Source organism: Myotis brandtii, unplaced genomic scaffold (genome assembly GCF_000412655.1).
Source record: "Myotis brandtii unplaced genomic scaffold, ASM41265v1 scaffold125, whole genome shotgun sequence".
NCBI classification, from domain to species: Eukaryota; Metazoa; Chordata; class Mammalia; order Chiroptera; family Vespertilionidae; genus Myotis; species Myotis brandtii.
The window spans coordinates 5,930,808-5,950,943 of record NW_005354385.1 but is presented as its reverse complement, the minus strand read 5'-3'; the positions used below and the strand labels follow the sequence as shown (position 1 = coordinate 5,950,943).

General features: G+C 37.3%; 1 protein-coding gene across 1 annotated transcript in view; it reads left to right on the top strand.

The window, feature by feature from the left end:
* The window catches only part of NEB (nebulin), a 195,250-nt gene that overhangs the window by 101,509 nt on the left and 73,605 nt on the right, over positions 1–20,136 (top strand). The window contains 18 exon segments of the mRNA XM_014534158.1: positions 694–897; positions 1,342–1,446; positions 2,345–2,452; positions 4,006–4,317; positions 6,184–6,387; positions 7,399–7,503; positions 7,647–7,754; positions 8,153–8,464; positions 9,130–9,333; positions 10,232–10,336; positions 11,564–11,671; positions 13,071–13,382; positions 14,192–14,395; positions 15,038–15,142; positions 15,679–15,786; positions 16,557–16,868; positions 19,147–19,350; positions 19,911–20,015. Of these exon segments, the coding sequence (XP_014389644.1) occupies positions 694–897; positions 1,342–1,446; positions 2,345–2,452; positions 4,006–4,317; positions 6,184–6,387; positions 7,399–7,503; positions 7,647–7,754; positions 8,153–8,464; positions 9,130–9,333; positions 10,232–10,336; positions 11,564–11,671; positions 13,071–13,382; positions 14,192–14,395; positions 15,038–15,142; positions 15,679–15,786; positions 16,557–16,868; positions 19,147–19,350; positions 19,911–20,015 (3,225 nt within the window).

The following is a 20,136-nucleotide window of genomic DNA, read 5'->3' as shown; positions in this document are numbered from 1 at the left end:
TCAATGGAGGGTAGTATGGGGAGAGTTAGGAAACAAAAGTATATTACACTAAATTATTTTAACAAACATTCATATTTTATACCTACTGACAGGAAAATTCTAAGGCATTCTTATCTTTTTCATGATGTTTTGTTGAGTTGTACACTTGAAACCTGTATGGTTTTGTGAACCAATGCCACTCCAATAAATTCAATAAAAAATAAAATAAAGTTGGTTCTTAAAAAAACAATAATCTAATTTTATTAACAATTAGCATGTCCTATTGAGAGTAAAATAAAAGGAATAATTTGGGAAATATCTAATATACTATCTTGTGTAAAAATTTTGTAATACACTCAAAGACATGACTGTGTCTTTTACTATATAAAAAAAATATTTCCTAGTTCTTGGTATAATCCTCTGTACAAAAAAAAAAATATGCTTAGGAAAAAAGATGCTTAGGAAAAAAATATACTCTGGATTTAATAATGTTTACAAATGAGTGATCAACTGTGCTGGGAGCCTTATCTGTTCATCAATAGGAAAAAAGATGCTTAGGAAAAAAATATACTCTGGATTCAATAATGTTTACACATGAGTGATCAACTGTGCTGGGAGCCTTATCTTTTTATTTTCTCTAGTATGAGCCATTTTGTGACTATGAATCTGAAACATTAATTAATGAATGTGGGCTTTTTATCTGTTGATTTGCAGAATTTGTATAAGTCAGACCTTGAATGGATGAAAGGCATTGGCTGGGTTCCAATTGGCTCCTTGGAAGTTGTTAAAGCCAAGAGGGCCACGGAGATACTGAGTGATAATATCTACCGTCAGCGTCCAGATGCACTGAAATTTACCAGCATAACTGACACCCCGGAGCAGGTGCTGGCAAAGAGCAATGCTATAAACATGAATAAGGTGAGCCTTCACTCCTCCCTGTTAGATACCAAAATTCACATTAGAGCAAGTTAAAAATGCTGACATATTACTACATTTTAAAAATTCCCATAGGGTTTATGATACCTTTAAAAATTACTTTTCCATTATAATATCATAGGTAGTTATATTAAACTTATGTTGAAAATGCAATGTGCTATAATTATTTTATAACTACAGATTGTAAATGCTTCAATCCAATTATACTTTCAGGACTGTTTTTTTTAAATAAGAAGCAAAACTCTGAGTGAACAAAATAGTGAGATAAATACTCTTGGAAATACTAATTTATCTACATAAAAGATAGGACTATATGCAACTTTAATAATTTTATTTCTACTTTGTTTAGAGGCGAGATGACTGGCACATAATCAAAGAAGTATCTGTGAACTCCAAAATAATTTTTCTCATCTTTTTTTTTCATAGCGCTTATATACTGAAGCCTGGGACAATGATAAGAAAACAATCCATGTTATGCCTGACACTCCAGAAATCATGCTAGCCAAGCTTAACAGAATAAACTATAGTGATGTGAGTAAACGATTGCTTTTATAATGAACAGAAGACAAAAATGAACTGTTGTAACTGTCTTCTTAATGAACTGTTTTGACTAATTTATTGTACATACTCCAAACTAACATTGCCAGTAAGAGATAGTTCTCCCTTGATTCAATTTTGGACTATATGTTAGATCTACAAAGTAGGCCAGCCCTTTAGTAACAGAGTATCAGGAATGGAATGCTTATGGAGGAATGTTCCAATAGAAATTATACTCCTCAAGCCTTCCCCTATATGACAATGTGGGTATCAAGTCATTATTTGGTTCAATAACTATTTATCAGGTAGGCACTGGCTTGGAACTCACTAATGATTGTTTTTGCTGCTTTATTAATGTTCTGGTTACCATTTCATGTTGTTTGCAAGCATTTTTCTAGGTGTTTCATTTAGGAACAACATTTTCATCAGGCCAGTGATTCTGAAACTCTACTCTACAAGTAGATCACAGTCTGTAATGATAATCCACAACAAAATGAGGAAGAAAAAGGACAAGGCCTTGAGTTTTTTATGAGTCCAAATATATTTCGTTTTAAAATACTTTCCTTATTCTTTCTCCTTCTTTAATATTAAAATGGCCTTTTATTTTATGATAGTGATAGTAAATAGGTTTTTTAGCATGTGTTTGTTTGGCAAGACAAAATTTTGGCAACCCCAAATTTTTGAAATTTGCCAATCAATAAAATTCCAAAGTTCAGAACATGTCCCTTAAAATCTTTAAGTGCCTATGAAACCAAATTTTTTACAAACCCACCCTAATACTTCACTTTGTGGATTTGTTTCTGAAGTTTAAATGAGGATGGAAAACGTTTAATAATTAACAGTTTTATTTTTTATGAAAGGAGGAGTGATTTAATGACTCTCTTTTCTGCAGAAACTCTATAAACTTGCTTTGGAAGAGTCCAGGAAGGAAGGCTATGACTTGCGTGTGGATGCCATTCCAATCCAAGCAGCCAAGGCTTCAAGAGATATTGCCAGTGAGGTAAGTTGATGTTTTTAGAAGAGGCATTTTTTATTCAAAGATGTTCACAAATGGAAGCTTTTGTAATTTTTCTTGACAGAATTTTTGTTGTCCCTACACGTCTCAATTTCATTTAGCGATTTCCCAATGTACAAAGTTGCAAAGAAAAATGAAGAAAAGCATAAGATACTATGCCCATTATACCTATTAATCAATTAAAGAGAGAAATTTTCTTTAAAAGTAAATATTTTATGCACACTAAAAATGAGTTCATATTTTTGAGTGTCAGAAATTGAGCAGCAGTTGATCCAGATATTTGTTTAAAAAAATACATTGATAGCACATGCAAATCAACCAATATAAATGTGAACACTTTTCTACTACTTGTATCCATTTATTTTGGCATTAAAAGAAGACTTGATGATGGACGCGTTTAGAGTTTTAGTTCATACTTTTTAACTTTCAGTGAAGTTTTCCTACCCAGAGGCCCCTAACTGGTTACAAGAACAAATTGAGAAGTAAGCAAAGCTTTTTCTCAGTACCCACTTATCTCTTCTCTCTGTTCCTTCCTTTCTCATGAGAAACATCTCCGGGGGGTGTCCCATGCCCTCATTATGTTCCAGGGCTGCTTAGAACCCAAATCCAGATTTTTCTTCCTCTAGAACAGTGATGGCGAACCTTTTGAGCTCGGCGTGTCAGCATTTGGAAAAACCCTAACTTAACTCTGGTGCCGTGTCACATATAGAATTTTTTTTATATTTGCAACCATAGTAAAACAAAGACTTATATTTTTGATATTTATTTTATATATTTAAATGCCATTTAACAAAGAAAAATCAACCAAAAAAATGAGTTCGCGTGTCATAGGTTCGCCATCACTGTTCTAGAAGGATCCCACACTTTAGATTTATGCTTCATTCCTTCAATTATTTAAACTTTTTCTGGCTATTAAACTGAAGAAGCCCATACTATGATCATCTCATGGCAAAATGGACCATAAGATGTTATTCTTGAATTTTAAAAGTAAGGAGACTGTTGACCCAAGGCATGACTTTCTCACAGTGAAAGTTCAATGACATTAACAGGCTAATAAGGGAGGCATTTTCTGGTGAAACTATCTAAATGTGGCCCATATACTCAACCAAGGAATTCACCATAAATTCTAATTACAAGGAAGATATTCTAAGCATCAAAACATTTTTTTTAGAAAAAAATAGCCACATCTTTAAATTAAGTAGATGCTTTTTTAGATTATACAAGATGTTTTACCTTTACTTGTTAAGCAATCCAATGTAAACTAGGTAGTATTGTTTAAGAGAAAGGGAAAAATATTAGGAACCAGAAGCTACTTCATTCTAGTCTGAACTCTGCCTCCCACTTATGATGTGGCCTTGAATAAATTAATCCCTTTAAGTTTTAGGTTTCTATTTTATAAAACGGGCTTGACAATATTTACCTTTCTCACACTAATGGTAGCAAAGATCAAAATAAATACAGAAATTTGTATATGAAATTATGAAATGTGATATGAGATGTTCTTATCATTAGACTCATATCCCTTTTCTTTTTTTCAGTACAAGTACAAGGAAGGCTATCGTAAACAACTCGGCCACCACATTGGAGCCCGGAACATCAAAGACGACCCCAAGATGATGTGGTCCATGCACGTGGCCAAGATCCAGAGTGACAGGGAGTACAAGAAGGACTTTGAGAAGTCAAAGACCAAGTACAGCAGCCCCGTGGACATGCTGGGCGTGGTGCTGGCCAAGAAGTGCCAGATCCTTGTAAGCGACATAGACTACAAGCATCCCCTGCATGAGTGGACCTGTCTGCCCGACCAGAATGACGTCATTCAGGCTCGGAAGGCCTATGACCTTCAGAGTGATGTGAGTAGGTCTACTATTATTCAAAATGTGTTTTTAAAGCTTAAAAATGAGGTCTAACTTCTTGTGTGCCATGGAATTTTTTGGCAATCTGTTGAGACCTATGGACAACTTCTCAGGACAATGTCATAAAAAGTATAAATCTAAAATATATATACACTAGAAGCCCAGCGCACAAAATCACGTGGACCCACTTACCCGCCCACCCCCTGCCGCGCTTGCAGCCCTGCCCACCCACACTGGTCTTTGGTCATTACGGCGTTAGGGCCACAGGCATTTTTTAGTATAGATACATATACATATATGTGTGTGTGTGTGTGTGTATACATTTTTATATATGGATTTTTATTGACACATTAAATGAAAATATCTAGCAGTGAGTGTTATAACTAGCTTAATTTCAAAGCAGTTATGAGCATACATATTTCAAGATGTCTGCACAACTGTAATTGGATATGAAAATATTTGCCATCTCTGTTGCCAACCAAATCTCATGCAGTGTCAATACTACTATGATCTCTTGACTAAACTCATAACTGAAAGAAATGCTATATTTCCATTAGAGGTTAATGAAAATAAATATATATTTTTTTCTATCTAAGTTCATTGATGTTCTAGTTTAACCCTTTGAGTGCCAACCAATATCCTAGGAACTATGCTAAAATTGCCAAGGCATTTTTGCTGATTTTACAGCAGTTTAGGAAAAAAATTATGAATCGCAAGTAAATGAAGTTACATATTCAAAAACTTAAGGAAACCTTTACTACATTGACATATTTAGCAATATCATCATCACTAATAAAAGCAGACTTAGAACTGGACGCCATTTCGAAGCTTTGATAGCGCTCCTGGCACTTTTGGCGAAAGACAGGAGGAGCGTGATCGCGCTCCCCGGCACTCTAGGGATTAACTAAACCTAACTTTCCAAATGAATTGATTGCATTACCTTTTTCTGACTACTTAATTTACAGGAATATCTATTATAACTGGTAAAAGAAAGTTTAGGAATGAATTATACATTGAGATAATTTATCCAAGAAGCTGAAAACAATACTTTCCTAGGAATATGTCAGGCACTTTTGTTATCAGCTAGTAAATTGTCCTGAGCACTTAAATGCTACCTTATTGGTTTAGTAGCTCCTTTTTGTTTTTTAAATCAGGCTCTCATAAGTAGTCACTTTCAAAAGAATGATAAAAGTCGTGGCACTGTAAAAAGAGAGTTTCCCAAAAATCCATAAAAATAAAAAGGATTGTTACCCTTAATAATGAGAAAAATTATCCTTCAAGCAATTATTTAAATTCAAAGAATAAAACTGAAAGAAAGACGAAATATCTTATTTTACTTGAATTATGACAGAAAAGAGGACTGAAAATAAGATAAATAAGAGTAAAAATATATGTACTCTTTGTCTTAGAAGCATGTATATAGAATTATATGAAAAAGACACCCTTTTTGTTGTTCCCAGAAAGTACATTAATTCAACATGTGGTCATCCTTTCTTTATATTATAGGACTGGCTGTGAAGGCCATTGTCCAATTAGATAAGAACAAACTGTGTTCTATTAGTCCCACACAATATGGGCAATCAAATCAGAAAATAAGCTCTTTGTATCAGGAGGCAGACAGTAATTTCCTTAAAATGGTTTTGTATCAATGAAATCCATATTATTATAGCGATTTCGGGGTATTTAAAACAAGGCTACCTTCAGGAACAAAGTGTTTAGCCCCTCTGTACCACAGTGGGTCTTCCCAGAAATTTACACAAGTAAGATTCAGAATTATACATCCTCTGTAAATGCTAAATCAGGGTCAGACACCAAGTTGTCTAGGTAATTTTTAATAAATATTTGACATTATTTCGTTTTCAGGCTATTTACAAGGCTGATCTTGAGTGGCTGCGAGGCATTGGATGGGTGCCCATTGGCTCCGTAGAGGTCGAAAAGGTGAAGAGAGCTGGAGAAATCCTGAGTGACAGGAAGTACCGTCTGCCTGCAGATAAGCTCAAATTCACATGCATTACAGATACCCCAGAAATTGTCCTGGCAAAGAGTAATGCCCTGACAATGAGCAAGGTTAGTCTTCATCTGTTTCCAGTTACCTGAGTCATACTTCTCGTGAATATAGCTCATAAAGTGAGAAATATATAACATTTAGCCTTTTGTTTTAAAGTCTGGGAAACACAGTGTTTATAGAAGTACCATACACAACTCAAATTAGTTGCTTGGTTTATTCTTTCTCCTTAGGTTGTGGAAATTGTTTTGAAAAGTGAGCTGCTATTGTTGCTTTCAGTTTTATTACATAAGATAGATGATCAGTTCTTTTTTCCGGAGTTCTAGCAATCTGTTTATTGAGACTGAGCGAATTCTTTATCCAGTGGATAGAACCTTAATATGCACATTTTAGATTGAATTCAACTTATCTAAATTCTCCCACACCTGCCTGGACATCTTCCAAACATTCAGGTGGTGATATTGAGTGCTTGCTCATTGAAGAATGTGAAATTGGCTCTCAGCAAACCTCAGAATTAGGGGTATTAACGCTCCAGAAATTCTATTCTATACCACACCCATCAGCAGTAACCACAGTAATGACAGCAATAGAAAATATACAATTCGTTGAGTGCCTACTATGACTGATGCATTTTATATGTTATTGTTAATCTTCAAAAAATACTCAATAAAAAAGATATGATTATCTCCCTCCAAGAAATGAGGAATATGAGGCATTATGCACCTTTTTCAATATCACATAGCTTGGACATAGTGGAGTTGAGTTTGAACTTGGGATTGACTCTGAAGTCTAGGGATTTCTACTACATCACAGTTCTATAGCCAAGCTCCATCCTTGGAGGTACTGAGTAAGCTTGAGTATTACTGGATGAAAAGAATTAATAATTGAGATCATTATGTTGTTTCGTATTAGCTGTGAAACGATCATATGGTTTAACTCTCCTCACTACCCTTTTGCTTCCCTCATCTCCAAATAACCTTAAATAGGCTATTTTACTTAAGTGAGTTAAATGTGATAATAACTGTAATGTACCGCCTTTAAAAAATATGGGTCTTACCTTATTTCCCTCATAGCACTTATATACAGAAGCTTGGGATGCTGACAAAACTTCCATCCATGTGATGCCGGACACCCCAGAAATCATGCTGGCCAAGAGCAATTCTGTCAATATCAGCCAAGTAAGAGATTTCCTGATTGTTGTTTAAGCTGCTCTAGGAGTAATTCAAATACTGTTTCTATCTTACCACCTTCCTTTCTGGAATAGGCCTAGTAACTGTCTATCACCCTTTTATTTTTCTGTTGTGTATTATCCTCCACACAGAAACTTTACACCAAGGGATGGGATGAATCAAAGATGAAGGACTATGACCTGAGAGCTGATGCTATTTCCATCAAAAGTGCCAAGGCCTCGAGGGACATTGCCAGTGACGTAAGTGCCCTCGATCCGACCCCCTTGGTCTCACATTGCTGAACAACCTTAGTGCAGCTGGCGGGCCCCACTTTGTAACTGCTTCCACATGTATTCCTCCAGGCCTGCTTGCTACGTTCTAAGACCTTTCCCTTTGTTGTCATAGAGAAGAAAAATATATTTTTGGAATCACAGTTAGAGTTGATGGAGGAAAGGGTTCCACCAATGAAGATATATGATTACACTACAGTTATTAGTGTAATGATAGCATAAAATATTAGTTTAAAATTATTCAGAGATGCCAAAACATTTGCAAAGTAAAATTCTTATCTGTTTGCTAATGGATGTTCATGTTGTCATTCTCAGTGTGTATATGGTAATAGAACTGGATTTCTAAACCTATATTTCTGACATTTTAGTACAAATACAAAGAAGCATATGAAAAACAGAAAGGCCACCACATTGGAGCCCAGAGCATTGAAGATGACCCCAAAATCATGTGTGCCATAAATGCAGGGAAGATTCAAAGTGAAAGAGAGTACAAGAAGGACTTTGAAAAATCGAAGACCAAGTATAGTACCCCAGTGGATATGTTAGGCATCTTGCTGGCCAAGAAATGTCAGACACTGGTCAGTGACATTGACTACCGGAATATCCTGCATCACTGGACATGCTTACCCGATCAAAACGACATTATCCAAGCAAAGAGGGCCTATGAGCTGCAGAGTGATGTACGTAACATGAACGCTGGGAAAGGTGGAATGGGAGGATGTAGATTTACTAATTTTCCAGTCATTTCCTCTGTGGACAGACTCATGGGTTGTGCACAACTCCAGGAGGCACCATTCACGTTGTTTAATAAAAACATATTTAGAAGTAAAGCTGGGAGCAAAGATTATAGATAAAGAATGCTACTTGGTCATGTCCTTTATTCCCTGGACTATATTCCAGACTATTTTCTTCATGTCATTTTTATTTTTTGGCAATGAAAATATATTTCAGACAAACTTAAATTGTATGAATGGGTTTTTTTTTAATTGCCTCTACTATATTATATCCAACACACTGAACGGACTTTGCATGGGTTTCTTTTTACAGGATGAAAATGGAATGAGAGTCAACAAAATTTCCTTTTTAAAATGTTTATTTTATAATTTTTTAAAATATAAAATAATTATCATAAAATTTAACATTATTACTAGTGTATTCCTATTCATGGTTAGTATAAAGAATCAGGCTTTTACAAATTACTCTGTCATTGATATTACAACCCCCAAGTTATGTAAAATCTCAGGTCTTTCTTTTTTGGAACCACCATCTCCCCATGAACTTTACTTTTCAATTACGGGATAATGTGTCTAACACGGGAACAAAATTTTGTTCTAACCCCTTGTAGAGTGTGTATAAGGCAGACCTGGAGTGGTTGCGTGGCATCGGCTGGATGCCAGAAGGCTCAGTAGAAATGACCAGAGTGAAAGGTGCTCAAGACCTGATGAATGAAAGGCTCTATCGGACGCGACCAGAAGCCTTGACATTCACTTGCATTACTGACACTCCAGAAGTTGTCCTGGCAAAAGCCAATTCTCTGCAAATTAGTGAGGTAAGAACCATTTTATCTCAGGCGTTCCTTTTGTGGGGCTTTGTTATCAAATGAGGCCAGCCACAGGGGACAGGCGGACTGTTCCTCTTCAAAGACTGTAGTGATGGGAGCACCTCTAAGAGTCTCTTGACTAGTTCAGTGAGGACGCATGTGAAGCAGAACTCTGATGCATGCCAAGGTGCCCGTCCCCTGCCACACATTTGGAAGCATTAAAACTAGAAAAGTGTTACTCCATTGTGCGTCAGGAAAACAAATATTTAAGTTCTATAAAATACTAAAACCTGTGGCACAATGCTGCCTGCATATTAAATGGTATAAGATTGTATTAGTCAGCGTTCTCCTAAGTTCTATAAAATACTAAAACCTGTGGCACAATGCTGCATATTAAATGGTATAAGATTGTATTAGTCAGGGTTCTCCTGAAAAGCAGAACCAGTAGGGTGTGTAGGAGAGAGAGATTGGTTGTAAGGAATTGGCTCTGTTGTGGAGGCGGCAAGTCCAACATCTGCAGCGTGGGCGGCAGACTGGAGGCAGGAAGGAGCTGTAGTTCAAGCCCAAAGGCATCGACAGGCAGAGTGACTTCTTGTTCAGAGGAAGTCAGACTTTTTTCTAAAAAGGCCTTTGACTAGACAAAGCCCACCTACAATATGGAGGGTAGTCTGCTTTACCCAAAGTCTGCTGAGATGTTAATGTCATCTTAAAAATACCTTCACAGAATGTCTGGAATAATGTTTGACTGAATGTCTGGGTACTGTGGCTTAGGCAAGTTGACACATAAAATTAACCATCACAACCATATATAAAAACATTATTCCAGATTAAATGGTCACTTAGACTTTATGTTTCAGATCTCCATTCTCTATGAAATATTGAAATAAAATTTTCCTTCTCTCCACAGAAACTGTATCAAGAAGCCTGGAATAAAGACAAAACCAACATCAACATTCCTTCCGACACGCCAGTCATGCTGCAGGCCCAAATCAATGCCTTGCAAATCAGCAATGTAAGTGGCGTGGATATGAAGTGTCAATGCCTTTATGAGTCAATATCTGTCCGCTATGGAGTGTGTTGTAATTGAAAAATTACCTATCTTAGAAATGTTTACAGCTTTTGATGCTCGACACTTTCTCTCTAGCTACCACTCCCAATACAATATGAATGGAAATTCTCTTTTAAATGTTAGTTTAGATACATGGTTGAGTCCCTGGACTGCAACGTGTAGGATACCTGCATCTTAGTGATGTACTTCTTTCAACCTTGAAATCACTGTCCTATTTATATATATATAAAAGCCTAAGCAACCAAATGACCAGAACGACCAGTTGACCAGTCACTATGGCACGCACTGACCACCAGGGGGCAGACGCTCAATGCAGGAGTACTCCCTGGTGTTCAGTGCACTCCCACAGCCAACCTCCCACGGCCAGCCAACCTCCGCCCCATCCGGCAGGCCCTGCCCAGCAGGCCCCATCCGGCAACCGGCAGACCCTGGCCAGCCCAGCCCTGAGAGGCCCCAGTCACAGGCCAGGCCTAGGGGCCCCACCCGTGCACAGATTTCATGCACCGGGCCTCTAGTATCTAATGTTCACAGCTCAGTTTCATTGTATCTTATTTGAGAATAATGAAATCCCTAGTTAAATGCCTCTTAAAAGGTAATAGTCTCTATTATCTTTTTTTCTATTGTCTTTATCAGTTTTTGATTGATCCAGAACTTTCTTGTTGGACATTTGAAGGCTGTAAGAAAAGCCAAAAGACAACTTCTAAATATATGCAAAGTGCAGGATATGTATGATATATATGTCACATCATTAGCAGAGACCTCTAAAAAGTCAAAGGACAACATTAGGAAGACAATCTAATCAGGTTTCATATGTTGCCTTGTGAAGAAGGTTCACCATTGATTCTTAGTTTTCATCTACTGTGTAATGAGATTTCTTCAGATGTGGGCCATATTGTGATGAATACAGATATTCAAATATTAGTTTGGGTTCAGATGTTTAGATTTAGGTGTTTAGCTGCTAGACTTAGATATTTACCTTTGAAAATTTTATCAGAAGTATCCGGCACTCCACAAAGTAAATAACCAATAACCAAGAGAAGAACTCAGAAGTGACAGGTTTTGTTCTTATGTTGCCATCATTGACATTATGCCTTATGACTCATATGACTACTTTGAGTATATTTACTTATTTTCAATTCTTGTAAACAAACCTGTTTTTTCCCTCAATAGAAACTCTACCAGAAAGACTGGAACGAGGCCAAGCAGAAAGGCTATGACATAAGAGCAGATGCCATCGAAATCAAGCATGCCAAAGCCTCCAGGGAAATCGCCAGTGAGGTACGGCTCCTTGTTGCCTTGTGGTTCCCCTCCTCCATGCAACAGATAGGCAGAGTATTTTTCAAGAATTTGGGTGTTTTTTAAAGATCTAGACAAATGATTATGTTTTGTCTTACACTAAAGACTTTATTTTAAAACATTAAAATGGGACAAAAGAACATTAAGGTAAGCATAAATGAGGTACATGTGTAAATAACTTCTAAGTTGTTTCTAAGTAGGAGAAAAATATCGTGAAGGGTCTGTGTGAAATTCTTGGGGAAAATTCAGGAACCAATACAATGTGATTTTACCCCCAAAATATTTTTGACATTCTCCATAAATATAAATCACAGGTGAAAGTGTCAAACAAGAAGACTTAAGAATGAAATCACATTTTATAAACAAGATTTTATGCTGGAGGCTTATGTATAATGAATGATCTTAGTAACCTTTTGAAGTTCATTTAACAGTACTTTTAAAACTTACTAATGGTCAAAACAATTATCCTATCAAGTTCGCCGCCCCCCCCCCCCAGTTCCAAATCTTTAAGCCATCTTTATTCCCTTTCTCCCCATTCTTCTCTATTTTTTATTTCATGTATCCAGCTGTTTCTTTCTAACTTCTTCCTCCTCTTTATCTCTAAAAACTATACCTGAGTACAGTGTCTGCTTTATTCCTGTTCTTTCTATCTCCCTTTTGTCCAAATTTACCGATCAGATCTAAATATGGGGAAGAGAAGCTATCTAACTCTAGTCCTAAGACATTGAGGACAAGCGTGGACCACAAACTTTTATCCATGGGTCTTTTACTGTCATCTTCTGATTCAAACCAACAACCTTGCTTTCCATTCCTGAAACATACATCTTGTCTGTCTCCTAAATCACACATGATTTTTTCCTACTTGAAGTACCTTCAGTACTCTTGGGGGGCCATCTGACCTAATGTTTCCACCTGCCAGGCAATTTTGGGGACAATGGTTACCCTTACTGTGTCCCCCCCCCCATCTGAAATATGTGATAATAATAGTACTACCACATAGAGATGTTGTGAGGATTAAATGAATTTATAATTGCCACTGTCAACTATTTTTAACTTAAAAAATCAGCAATATCAGATGGATCAACCTCATACATTTGAAGCATTCATAATAGAGTCTGGCATAGAGTGATTGCTCAGTAAATGTTAGCTATTATTATTTTTTTATTACTCTTGTTTACCATACTGTCCCTCCTGATTTACTCATGTCCTCTCTAAAGCTATCTAAATAGCCCTTTCTAATTTCCTTAAAGTGAGCTGATGTACATAATGACTGCCAATGTCAAGCCAATTTACATTAAGAAAATATTCTGAAACATTTCATGAAAAGTTCTCCAATACATTATTTTCATATGTCTTTTTATCTGTTTTTTCACCGCTTTAGTACAAATACAAAGAAGGTTACCGTAAGCAACTGGGCCACCACGTGGGTTTCCGCAGCCTACAAGATGATCCCAAATTGGTATGGTCTATACATGCTGCCAAGATCCAGAGTGACAGGGAATATAGGAAAGCTTATGAGAAGTCTAAAGGAATTTACAATACACCCTTGGACATGATGTCAATTGTTCAAGCCAAGAAATGCCAGGTCCTGGTTAGCGACGTGGATTATCGCAATTATCTGCACCAGTGGACGTGTCTGCCGGATCAGAATGATGTGATCCAGGCCAAGAAAGCCTACGAACTGCAGAGCGATGTGCGTATATTATCACCAGACCCCTGGGGAGATGTGTGCCTGTGTGTGTAATCATAGTGTAATCCCTGGGGATGTAATTTAACTGGTAATCTTCATAGAAAGAACCTAGCATAGTCTGTACATTTCATGATAGTAGAGTTTTTCTGAATATTTTTTAATCTTATAGGGGATTCCTTCTTATGCAACAAGGCCTTATCCATCAAGATGAAAATCACTCTGCTATTCTATGTAATTAGGTAGAAAATTTCAGTCCCAGTTGTTCTGATCCAGTACATTTGTGATACATTATCAGATACCTAAGTTTCAGAAACAGGTTAAGCATAAGAAAATTTTGCATTTCAAGTTTATCTGGTGCATATAGGAAAATGTATATTTATATTATATTTTTGTATATAGAGAAAAATGTTTATAGATATGTATTTTTTCTCATTATACATGCATCTAAGGACTTTTTCCCCCTAAATTCCTGCAGATGATACATCTGTAGGCATTCCCAGTGGTACATAAAAGGCAGATTCCAAGTGGTGAGCACAAAAGCTCAACTTTGCATTTTATGCCATTGCAGTCTGTCATTCCCCAAATGCCACTTGTCAGCCCTGCTCCAATCCTGGAGGATAGATCCTGTGAGCTTCTCCCAGAGACCTGTGCCAGAGACAGTACACCAATGATACCATTTAATGCTGATCCTTGAGTTTCGTGGGATTGGCCACCCAGCTGATTTAAACAGAGATCGTGTGTGTGGTTTGTTGGCATTGTGCTCTACTACAAATTTGACTCTTCTGCACTCTGTGGTCCTCTCCTTCATGTAGAACGTGTACAAATCAGACCTGGAATGGTTGAAGGGTATCGGATGGTTGCCAGAGGGTTCTGTGGAAGTGGTGAGAGTGAAGAATGCCCAAGATCTCCTCAATGAAAAGCTGTATCGTACAAAGCCTGAGACCCTCAAATTCACCTGCATTGCTGATACGCCTGAAGTCATTCTGGCAAAGACCAATGCTCTACAGATCAGCGAGGTAAGCTGTGAACTTTAAACTGCTAATACCCATCAGAATCCTGAAGATACATATATCCAGATAGAATTTTATATAGTCGGTCGATGAACAGTATCCACATTTCATTTCATTAGATAACTCTTTGCTCACTATAAGTGTAGTGGGTATCTTCATGTTTCACAGACTCTGATGTATACTTTGAACGCATTTTAAGACCTTGCCTATAATACTGGTCAACCAGTTAATACCATGATCAGAAATTGACATCTTTTTTGTATTCAATCATAAAATAAGTTGAAAAGTCCAGGGGTAGCAATGTTAGACATTATTAAAGTTATTTTAGTTAAGAGAACCAGGACTTTACTAGCATTGTGGAATATCATAGTTACCTACAATGCAGGTTTACTGCCTGATAATTACATGTGAATAAATGCAAGAGGATTATTTTACTACCATGTTTCTGACTCATTTTACATTTATATTATATTATGCATGAATGTATTCCTCTTGTTGAAGTCACCATTGGCACTTTCTAAACAAAAACAAAATGTGATCTATATTTACATAGGAAAACCTTCAAAGAGAATTTTTAATTGTAATGTTATTCATGTGGTAATTGATTTATTTACTCGTCAATCATCCTTTGTTTTTCATTTTTACCAGCCATTGTATCGCGATGCCTGGGACAAAGAGAAGGCTAATGTGAATGTGCCAGCCGACACTCCAGGGATGCTGCAGTCCAAGATCAACGCCCTGCAGATCAGCAACGTAAGGCACTACACACCCATTTGCTTTATACAATGCTTTCTGCCTAACTGAACCTTTAGGCAGTATGCTCCGGAAAGTATTTATAAAAGACAGTTCCCTACCATTCCTTTTATTTCTAGTCTTTAAGCTAATGTGTGTGTGTGTGTGTGTGTGTGTTTAGAGATATGTGTCTTTATCTTTGTTGGAAGGGAAAATGCAGTGGTTTTGCCAAAACACAACATAAAAGTACCTATGCATGTATAATAATACTTAGCTCTCTTTTTAGTGACCCATCATTGATTTTCCTTTTAAAAACCAAATAATATTTTTTTCTCATTTTAACATGATTTCCTGTCTCCTAAATTTCCTTCTTAAAAAAAAAGTATAAGAGATAACTTTACTAAATTCCATGAAAAAACGATTGGAACATAAGTTCAATATGAAACCAGCCTATTTTATGAAGCTCTAGGGGAGATTAGTTTTCAGTATAACTGTTAGCATGTTGCTCAGTAGCTCCCTCTTCAGACTGACTGTAGCATTGCAATCTCCAATTGCAGAAACACTACCAGCAAGCTTGGGAAGATGTCAAGTCGACCGGCTATGACCTGCGAGCAGATGCCATTGGGATCCAGCATGCCAAGGCTTCCAGGGATATCGCCAGTGATGTAAGAGCTCCTCCTTGCCCAGCTTTGACAAACACTAGTGGGCACACAGGGGGTTAATGCCATACTAATCTTTAACTTATTTCCCCAGGAATTATACTTAAGTGGAGGTCATTGTTATTAGTGTCTTGTTTTAAAATCCCAAATTTAAGAACAACTTTACAACAATTTGATGATCTTCATGCATCTCTGCTGAGTTCTGCTCTTCTTCTTATGTTTAAGCACAGATTTTTATTTTATTTTCAATATCTTCTCAATATAAGCTAATTTACTAGCATTTGGAGATTTATAGGTGAAAAGAATTGTGTTGTTTCTCAAAGTGATATATTATGCAACACATAAACAAGCATTTTTTTAAATGGTTATATATGTGTTTCAATGTGTGCTAGAAATAATACTGATTTTATCCCATTTAGATAGAATTATAAATTTTAAAATAACAATTTAAGTAACTTTACACTTAAAAAATAAATTTATTTAAACAAAGGATCAAATTGACTTAAAGTATGAAGTACATTTGGTACGTGTTTGTGACAAAACATGTGAGGGTGCCAAACCTTGACTGGAGTTTGGGAAACACTGGACAAGCCTGTATTGGAGGAAAACCTAGAAGCACACTTCTTGCCTTAGAGGTGCTCACAATGTTCTTGCCTAGAGGTGCTTATAGCGCCCCAAAAACAGGAATCTAAGGGAATGGAGCTATTTTGAACTGAATGTCTAGACATATTGAATTTGGAAAAACAACTCTTCTTTCTTCTGTTCACACCCAATAGTATCTATATAAGACTGCTTATGAGAAACAGAAAGGCCACTATATTGGATGTCGCAATGCCAAGGAAGACCCTAAACTGGCTTGGGCAGCAAATGTACTAAAGATGCAGAATGACAGGCTGTACAAAAAGGCCTACAATGACCACAAGGCGAAGATCTCCATCCCGGGGGACATGGTGTCCATCAGCACTGCCAAAGAAGGCCAGGCATTAGCAAGCAACGTGGACTATCGCCAGTACCTGCACCAGTGGTCTTGCTTTCCTGACCAGAATGATGTGATCCACGCCAGGAGAGCGTACGACCTGCAGAGTGATGTAAGTGTGTGCCTGGGAAGGGAGCACCAAGGCAGGTGCCTGAGGGGTGAGCTGTCCCCGGGAAGGAAGCCTTCCACAGCTCTGCCTGACCACTCCTTCCAGTGTGTGGGAAAATGCAACTCCCCCTGCATAAGCACTTCCCTTGAGTATTTTACCAAGCTTATTTACACGCCAGGAGAGCGTACGACCTGCAGAGTGATGTAAGTGTGTGCCTGGGAAGGGAGCACCAAGGCAGGTGTCTGAGGGGTGAGCTGTCCCCGGGAAGGAAGCCTTCCACAGCTCTGCCTGACCACTCCTTCCAGTGCGTGGGAAAATACAACTCCCCCTGCATAAGCACTTCCCTTGAGTATTTTACCAAGCTTATTAAGTGTCTACCCTCCTGCTGGGTTTATTCAGAAAGTTTTTGTTTTTGTTGTTAAGTTTTTATTTTCATAATTTTTCTATAGACTTGTGAACATGTGCAGTGTTTGTAGTTTATTAAGGATTGTCCTGGTCCTTCAGATAATTTTTCTATAGACTTGTGAACATGTGCAGTGTTTATTAAGGATTGTCCTGGTCCTTCAACTATGCATTGAACTAGGCTATTTTCCTTAAATTTAATTTCAAAGGTTAGCAGCATGCTCCAGACTCACTGGTTTCCCTTAACTTGGTGTTCTTTACAACCTGGTGTTTCATTAATTTACCTGAAGTGCTTTTAGATTTACTCATATTTTCTGCACATTCAATGTTTGGGAAATGATGGATTCCCTCAGGCTATTTATTTTTTCTATAGAAGGGATACCATTTTTTTTAAATTACGTAAACTTGGTTCCCCTAAGCTTCAAAAGATGCTTTCTCATAATGAATGAGTTTCCTGTAGGATGTACGCCCATCACTTGAAATGCATTGCCACCTGGTGAATGTAGGCCGTTTTCTCAAGAAAGGCAGTCTGTTCACTAACCTGACCCACATTAGTGAACTGAGGCGTGCACAGCAATCAAGTTCTTAGAGAATGAGGGAGGGAAATTTCAAAATGTCTATGTAATCTTCTTTGAGAATCCTTTCTTCTAAATTCTAGATATGTCATTCTTCATGTAGGTAGAAAATTTCCTACCTTTTCACTCCTCTTACTACCTTTTTAGCCTGGTATTTATATCTTATTACCTAGTTATTAAAATATCATTTCTGAAGAACACCAGGGTTTTTTATAAAATTAATAACTGGTGCTTAACATAAAGCAATTTGATATGGTTTACCACTTACCTATGTCTGGGGAAACAGATTTAGATAATCAAGAAAATAAAAATCCCTATTCAAAGGGAGGTGCTTGCTATCTTGGAAAAAAACACAACAATTGAGATCAGAATTGTGAAGCTAGGGTAGGGATTGCATTCTTAATTGTCTTTTTAAGATATTAGACACTTTATGTGCCAAATGTTGGGCTAGGCACTAAAGATACAATTGTAAATAAAGAATAAATGAGACCAAGTTCCCGACTTTAGGAATTCACATCGATAACAAAGAAATAGGTGCTAATTGGAGAATATCAGCAAATAGTGAGATGGCGAGGAGTGATCTCTGGCTCTATGAGAGGTGCGAAAGCTTATCGAAGGAAGTGCTGATTTAGTGGCTCTGAAGGGAGAGTAGGAGGTGGCTCTGAGGAGGACACAGAGGATGTTCCTGCAGAATGAGCAACATATGCAAAGGGGGCCATATGCAAACCACAACTGAAAGAAGGCCGGTGCGGTCAGAATGCACAGGTCGAAGGGAAGCACCCGTAAGATGAGGCTGGGAGAACAGTCGGGACTGGTGCCAGGTCAGCCCTTGCCTTCTAGTCCATGTTAGGGATTTTGATCTTTATCCTAGGACCAATGGGAAGTCACAGGATGAGGGGATGTGGTGACAGCAGATTTGAATTTCGAACTTTGAAAAGATCATTCTGGTTGCTTTGTAGAGGACTTACTAAAGAGCCCATTATTATTGCTTTAAATTCCACATTGACTAGTAGGATGAGTATCTAATGTTATTCAAAAATTTGGCATGCATCCCCCAAGCAGAGAGCTCTTTCTACATCTTTCTGCTTTTTAAAATGTGCACATGCACCCAAACTTGGACCCCCTGCCACAGGGGAAAGGCAGAACAAAGCACTACTGTGTATATGAGAAGTTATGTTTGTCAGGAGAGTACTCATTTTTTATTACTGTTTGTGGAAGATAAAATGTAACATACAAAAGTGCTTGCCTATTTTACTAATTTTTAAAAAAAGCCCGTTTCTAGCTGACTTTGTTTTCTTTCCCAGGCTATCTACAAGGCTGACTTGGAGTGGTTGCGTGGCATTGGCTGGATGCCGGATGGGTCTCCCGAAGTACTGAGAGTCAAGAATGCCCAGGAGATCCTACGAGACAGTGTCTACCGGACACCTGTGGTGAATCTCAAGTACACAAGCATCGTCGACACACCGGAAGTTGTCCTTGCTAAGTCAAATGCTGAAAATATTAGTATTGTAAGTACCATTTTCTCTATAATAAAATTAGGTTAGTGTTATAAATAAATGAAATCATTGCCCGGGCCCTGTGAGGCTCCTCCCTCACATCAATGTTTCTCTCTGTCTTTCCCTCTCTCTTCCACTCTCTCTAAAAATCAATGGAAAAATATCCTCGGTTGAGAATTAACAAAAAAAAAAAAAAATGAAGAAAGAAAGAAAGAAATCATTAACCTAGTAATCTCAATGGAAAAATATCCTCGGTTGAGAATTAACAAAAACAAACAAACAAACAAATCATTAACCTAGTAATAAACATAATATTGATGATAGCAAATATTTTAATAAGTAATGTTGACAGAGTTGCTTTATTATTTACTTTCTAATTTTAAACAGAAACTCAAAGTATTAATAAAAGGTATTAATACAGTAATAAAAATTTTTTATCAAATTTGAGTAATCTATGTGAAAAGGCTCTAGATATAAAAATGTTTTGCATCAGAAAAATTAAAAGTTGTGCATTGGAACTAGCAAAGTTACAAATTATGAAGTAACTTCTTTATTATTGGTTCTTTCCATAGCCAAAGTACAGAGAAGTTTGGGACAAGGATAAAACTTCGATCCACATAATGCCAGATACTCCAGAAATTAATCTCGCCAGAGCCAATGCTCTCAATGTGAGCAATGTAAGTATCGCAACAGAATCCATTTTGTTTAGAAAGTCATTGAGTTGGTGCTACAATATCACCAGTGGAACTCTTCATAGTCAAGGGAGAGAAGATTGGTGGAGGCAAGAAAGACTCCTCA